This window comes from Lampetra planeri, chromosome 38 (genome assembly GCF_965212315.1).
Source record: "Lampetra planeri chromosome 38, kcLamPlan1.2.h2, whole genome shotgun sequence".
Lineage (NCBI taxonomy): Eukaryota > Metazoa > Chordata > Hyperoartia > Petromyzontiformes > Petromyzontidae > Lampetra > Lampetra planeri.
The window spans coordinates 10643081-10649080 of NC_136144.1; the positions used below are offsets into that span (position 1 = coordinate 10643081).

Genomic DNA, 6000 nt, shown 5'->3' on the forward strand with positions numbered 1-6000 from the left:
TTTTCTGGTAAAACATGAATAATAATACTCAAAATAAGTCACGGGAAACCAGTAGAGTTTGACAGATGCACTTAAACGACCTGGAGCACAATTAAATGTACTCTAGGACAGATGAAAGCCTCTGCATTGATTTTTTTCCCCCAAGTTTGTTTTATAATTTTGAGATTCAAAATTACATAATTGCGATTTTAAAGTAAGGTATGTGGAATTAGTTCCCCGATTTATAAATGACATCTTCGCAAAATTCCGTACATCGAGTTGCCTTATAACGAGGGATGACTGCTTCAAATAAATCCATTTTGTCAATCCACTGAAAGTCTCCCCACGCGGTGTGGGTCATGGGACTTGTTTTGAGCATACTTCACCGCGCTGGTCAGTGCGGGTTGCTGTAGGCAAGGAGGGCAGACGCTGGAGCATAGAAATACAGTACAGCGACGGGTGATAGCTTCACTGCCCTCTGCTGTAAATGTAGCCACACGCCTGGCTATTGCATTCGTGGTCGCCCATCAAAGGACTAAGCACACTTGAATCGGCTTCACTTCTGAGATCCGATCCGATGAGATGGGGCGCATTCAGGGTGAGTCGGTCATCAGAGTCGAATGGCCTGCTGGTGAATGTCGCTTTCGAAGTGTGAATCATTTTCTGTATAAAAATAGAAAGTTTAATAATAATAATAATGATTACGGTCTGAACCAGGTCACTAATGGCTACTCAAAGAAGCCCACCGTCATATAAAAAAAACTCCAGATTTTTGTCATTTGAATTGTGAGAATTGTTGCAATTTCCAGTCTACGAGACAGCGCGCTATGTATGTCGTGAAACGAAATTGTGCCCGGAATTGATAAAGAGAGACTGGTTGAAGAGACCGTTCGGCAAGTAGTTATATCATGTCATCTATCCACGGCTATTCACCAACACAAGGTGATGATGCAATGATTACTGAGAGAGGTCTGTGTCTTGCCAATATTAATGAAGCCTTGTCCCTTTCTCATATCATCCTGATGGCACGATTGGGGGGGGGGGGGGGATGTGAAATGAGAGTGGGGCAAGGCTTTAATTGAGCCACGGCTTAAACATCAGATGTTCCAGCACCACCGAGTAACCTTACAAAACCTCCAACTGAAAAACTTTTACTCATATCGGGATTCTAAATAGGTATGATATATGAATAGCCTTTCGAGTGCGATAATTGGATGACCGTGTAGTGTAACAGCTACATTATATTTCTCCACTTTATTCTGGATTTATTATCTACAAATGGGAAGGTCAGCCCGTAGCAGTGCAGTGTCACAATTCACGTAGATGTCCACAATGCTAATTGCGTAACTTTCACTTCTAATAGCTTAAATGGCTGCTCCCAATCACATGTTTTTGGGCTTGAGTCTTTTTTTCATCTCGAGCAATAAGTAGGTCGAAAACAACGGGAATAAGACTCTGGTGACGTTAATGCGCAGCCCCAGGAAAACATCTCTGCCCTCGACTCTCGCTCTTGGGTCCTATGGGAACAGTCCCTTGACCTCCAGGATGACTCAAAAAGGAAACGTTCTAAGTCCTTGTCCTTGAACCTGAGAACCTTAATGACCTGTGTGTGTGTATGTGCGTTTCACACCTGTCAAGGTGTAATGTTTCATGATAGTGGTCGTAGAATTTTTGAAATGTTGAGCGCTCATTTTAATTGTAATGATGCGGTATTCGTTTTCAAAATAATTATAAATAGTTGAATTAATCCGCGATTTATTCATTTTGTTTCAAAGTGTTGAGCAGTTTCCGTGCGGCAATGCAATCTTTTCTCGTTGTAGCCTAGAGGTTAATAATAATAATGATGCAATTTATAACGCGCACAAATTTGCGGACGTAACGGCCGCAACTCAGAGGCTCGGAGCCAAGCTCAGAGTCGCTCGAAAGCACGTGGTTATAGAGGTGAGTGTTTAAGTCTCTCTTGAAGGAGGCGATTGAGGTGATGCTGCGAATATGCAGCCGTTATTAGGCATCGATGTTAGGGTTGCCACCTCTAAGGTACAAAACAACAGGATATATCTTGTGCAAAAGAATACCTCACAATACCAGAAGAGGGGAGAGCTGCATGTAAATGCGCGACCTTGAGTGGTCCACGATGAGTAAGCAACTGACAAACTGTACCTTAAACTCTCCCAGGAAGTCTTTCAGGCTTCCCAGGATGGCTGCCTCAACAAGATGTGGCAACCAAACTTGACAGTGGCCTCGGCCAACAGCAACCAAATCGCTCGCGAAATTGTGCAGTTGAAATCGTCGCCTGCAAATGCTTTTGTCCACAAACGAGCGAGTAGTTGCACAACGTGGAAATTAAACAGCGCATTCGGGATTGTAAAAAACGATCATACGCATTTCCCCAAAGTGCATGCGATGAAACACATCACCGCACATCTCCTGAGCAGATGGCTTGAACGTAGAGTGCTACCTCGACTTCGCGCAACCAGTACTGCGACTGCCCGCACAACTGGTTGCACAGATGCCTGCACGAAAGTGATTCGGTTGCGTGTGACTAAGCTGTGCAAGCTGACCTCACCGACTTTCGGGCTCCACCTCGGCGTCCGTCTAGCTGGTTCTCGGCCTTGCATCCGAGGCTGTCACCGCTCACCTTGCTCCCCGTGTGGACACCTCACTAGGCACCGGTGATGAAGGCTTCCTCAAGACGGCGTTCGTGTCATTGGTCGATGCCGAAAAGTGCGGACAGCAACACAACCGGCACATCCGACAGCGTGAGATCTGTGCGGGAAAGGGGGACAGGAGCGGCGATGCCTGCGAGGTGAGCAGGCGTGCGGCATGACCCCCCCGGGCTGTGCGGGGCGGGGAGCGGTTGCGTCAGGGCTGGATTAAGATTCTTGTAGGCCCTCGGCACTTCTGTTCCTTAGGCCTTCAGTGATAACTTTCCAACAGTTGGGTGTACTGCTGCCACACGTTACGACTACTTCCGCTGTCATTACGCTTGATTCACGCTTACTTCGTCCAGCCGCCGGACAGATGTTGTTACTGATACGTTCATTATTTAGTCTGTGCCCTAGTTCGATGGGAGTGCGCTGTGCGCTGCAGATAAGCAGATTTAATTAGCAAACTCTGCCTCTTTATGTTTACACTGTGCCTATCCTTGCTATATAAATATATTCACTCAAGAAGATATCTTGGTTACATTTTTTATCATACGAAGGGAAACACGGCCAAAACTAGTTTTTCGTAGGCCCTGGGCACAGCGGCGACTGTGGCCTATCGGATAATACGACCCCGAGTTGCGTGGCCGTTGCGGCGTGACTGTTCGACGATCCGGGTGAGTTGCCGACGTCGATGCGTGCGGGAGCACAGCCGCTGAGAAGGTGGAGCGATCAAGCCGGTTCGTCGTGGGAGGGTGCCACGTGGATTAAATACATCGCAGGAGTGCGGCGGGAGCTCGGGGTGAGGCGGCGGATTGGCCATCGCTGATGATCATGACGATGCAGATGGTATCTGAAACCTGGCCTGTCCCTCCTCGACGTGGTGTGGTCAGCATTAGCACTCAGGGTGGCAGTGGTGGTTGGGAGTAGCGCTCGCCGCACTCACCCCTTCGTGGACTAAACCAGCCTTCAATGGTGCTCGCTGACCGTCATAGGTTGCCGTTAACTTGCAACGTGCTGAGAGAGCATCACTCATTGCCGTGTTTCGCATACCACGGGATCACAGCTATTCACCCGACGAGGTGTGATGGGAACACCGTTTACACCTTTCCACTGCTGGGTGTGAAGAGGCGGAGGGGGTTCGGGGGGAGGGGGGGTTGCTTTCACCGTCGTCTCAGCTGCCGAGCAGCAGCGGGGAGATCGAACTGGCAGCCACCTCTGGATGGGAGAAGTCCACTGCCGCCGCCCTTCATTACCCCCCCCCCCCCCCCCGCTGTGGCGGCGTCCAAGACAGGGCCGTGTGGCAACTTAACAAAAAACGCGAACGCCGATTTCTTTTTTCTTGGGTAGAACTGCAGCGCAGAATTTGCGACGATCAATCGGATCGTGGCAGGAACGGTGGCGGTGAGGGGGGGCAGGTCTCAAGCCAGACGGCGGGACCATGTAAGAGCAGACCTTGGAGGTGGCAGTGTTGGCTGTGGGACACCGGTGGCATCTGGCAGAGAGAAGGAAGTGACGGCGAGGTGCGATGGTATCAGTGGCATTGGCCTTGATAATATTAATTATGAGTGCTTCTTCTTCTTTCGTGTGGATTAATATCAGCAGATTAAAGATGTAATTTTAGATTTGTTATCCACTCAATGTGTCTGTTCAGAAGCAGAGTGGATCTCGTCGATTCCTCATTTAAAATGAGTGAAGACAGCGAAGTGTTTACAATGTGGTCGATGGTTTGGGATTCGTGGCCGCACTCGCAGGGACGGTTGGGTTTGGGGATTTAGGGGACGTTCCACGCCTTGCTGCCTGGAACCGCGGCAACAGCGAGGGTGGCTGAGACCAAGTGCGTGTGGCAGCACACCCACTTGTGTGTGTAAGGGGGGTTGCGGTGGTGTAGTGGTTAGCGCGCTGCGCTATGAACCTGGTTGTCCCGGGTTCGATTCCCGCTCACGGCCAACAACAGTGACGATTATCTGAACCTCCCCTAGGTCGACTCAGCCTGAAATGAGTACCTGGTGCGGTGTGTAAACATCGCCACTGGGGAGACAAAGGCGGTCGAGCGTGGTGCTGGCCATCCACCCCCTCGTGTACCGTTCTGGCCTTCATAGGTGCTCGCTAACAGCACTTGCCCCTACAGTCTGTTAAGGCTATACGGGGGATCTTTGCGGCCGCGCAGCGCTACAAACCCGGCAGAGACCCGAGTTCGATTTCCGCTCACGCCTAACATCGGTGACGAATATCTGAAGCGGTCCTGGACCTCCCCCAGGTCGACTCGGCCCTCAAATGAGTACCCCGGGACCGGCGTGTAAACATCGCCACTTGGGAGACAGGCGGCCAGGCGTGGCGCTGGCCAGCCCAGCCCCTCGTGTGCCGTGCCCGCCTTCAGAGGTGTGCTACGCGTTAACAGCACTTGCCCCAACATTCTGTTACGTTTTTACGGGGGGGGGGGGGATCTTTGTCTTTCTCTTGTTTGCCTTGCTAAACAGAAGGACTACGGAGGCCCGCTGGCCTGCGTAGACAACAACGGGCGCTTTGTCCTGCAAGGGGTGATGCCTCCGGCTCCTGGCTGTGGCTTGACCAACCTGCCTGGCGTACACATCCGTGTCTCCCACTACCTGCACTGGATACACAAGATCATCCGCACAACATGACTCGTCCCGCACATTCCCACTCGCTTCACGTTAATGTCAAAATTGTATTAAATTTTCCATTACAGTACAATCATTTAACTTTCATTTTTTTTACAACATAATATTAATTGCGGTAGGTTTCACATGTGTTGAAATGAATTTGTTATCGTTCGTAATAAAACGTATAATAAACTTGTGTTTGCCTCTTTCGTCACATGTTGATCAGACCGCAGACGTTTCACCCACCATCACAGTGTGACGCGGAAACCTCTTTCTAATGGGACTCTTTTTCATAAGTGACTTGTCCACAAATGGCAGCTCAACGAAGTGGCTTATCAATATGGACATTTATTTTAGCCAGATACTCTAAACGCATTTTGATTCTAAATGTGGAGGGAAAAACCGGAGGACCCGGAGAAAAATCCATACGACACGTAAACTCCAAATATACGGCAGGCATCAGGGTCGGGATCGAACCCACGACCATCTTATATACCAGGCGAGGCAGTTAACATCTCGCCACCACGGCACCCAATGATGTTCACCATCGTGTGATCGTGGCGTGCAGTACGCACGAACTAAAGCACCCATCTCCTTGCTGAATTTAGAAAAAAAAAACGTCCGGCACTTTTTGTTTTAAAATCCACGCCTTCGAGTCCAATTACAATTGCATTGGCGCACACACACAAAAGCACGCACCCCCCCCCCCACCCCCGTTTTTTTATTCTCCTGATAAGAACACTCACTTATCA

The 6000-nt window shown here is 49.7% G+C and overlaps 1 protein-coding gene across 2 annotated transcripts in view; it reads left to right on the plus strand.

Annotated features, from left to right (window-relative positions):
• Positions 1-5444, plus strand: part of LOC144731310 (hepatocyte growth factor-like protein) — a 54854-nt gene extending 49410 nt beyond the window's left edge. For both annotated transcript variants that reach the window (XM_078612365.1, XM_078612366.1), the window contains 2 exons: positions 2646-2785; positions 5105-5444. In XM_078612365.1, the coding sequence (XP_078468491.1) occupies positions 2646-2785; positions 5105-5269 (305 nt within the window). In that variant the 3' untranslated portion in view covers positions 5270-5444. The remainder of the gene's footprint in view (positions 1-2645; positions 2786-5104) is intronic.
• Positions 5445-6000: the final 556 nt, after the last annotated feature.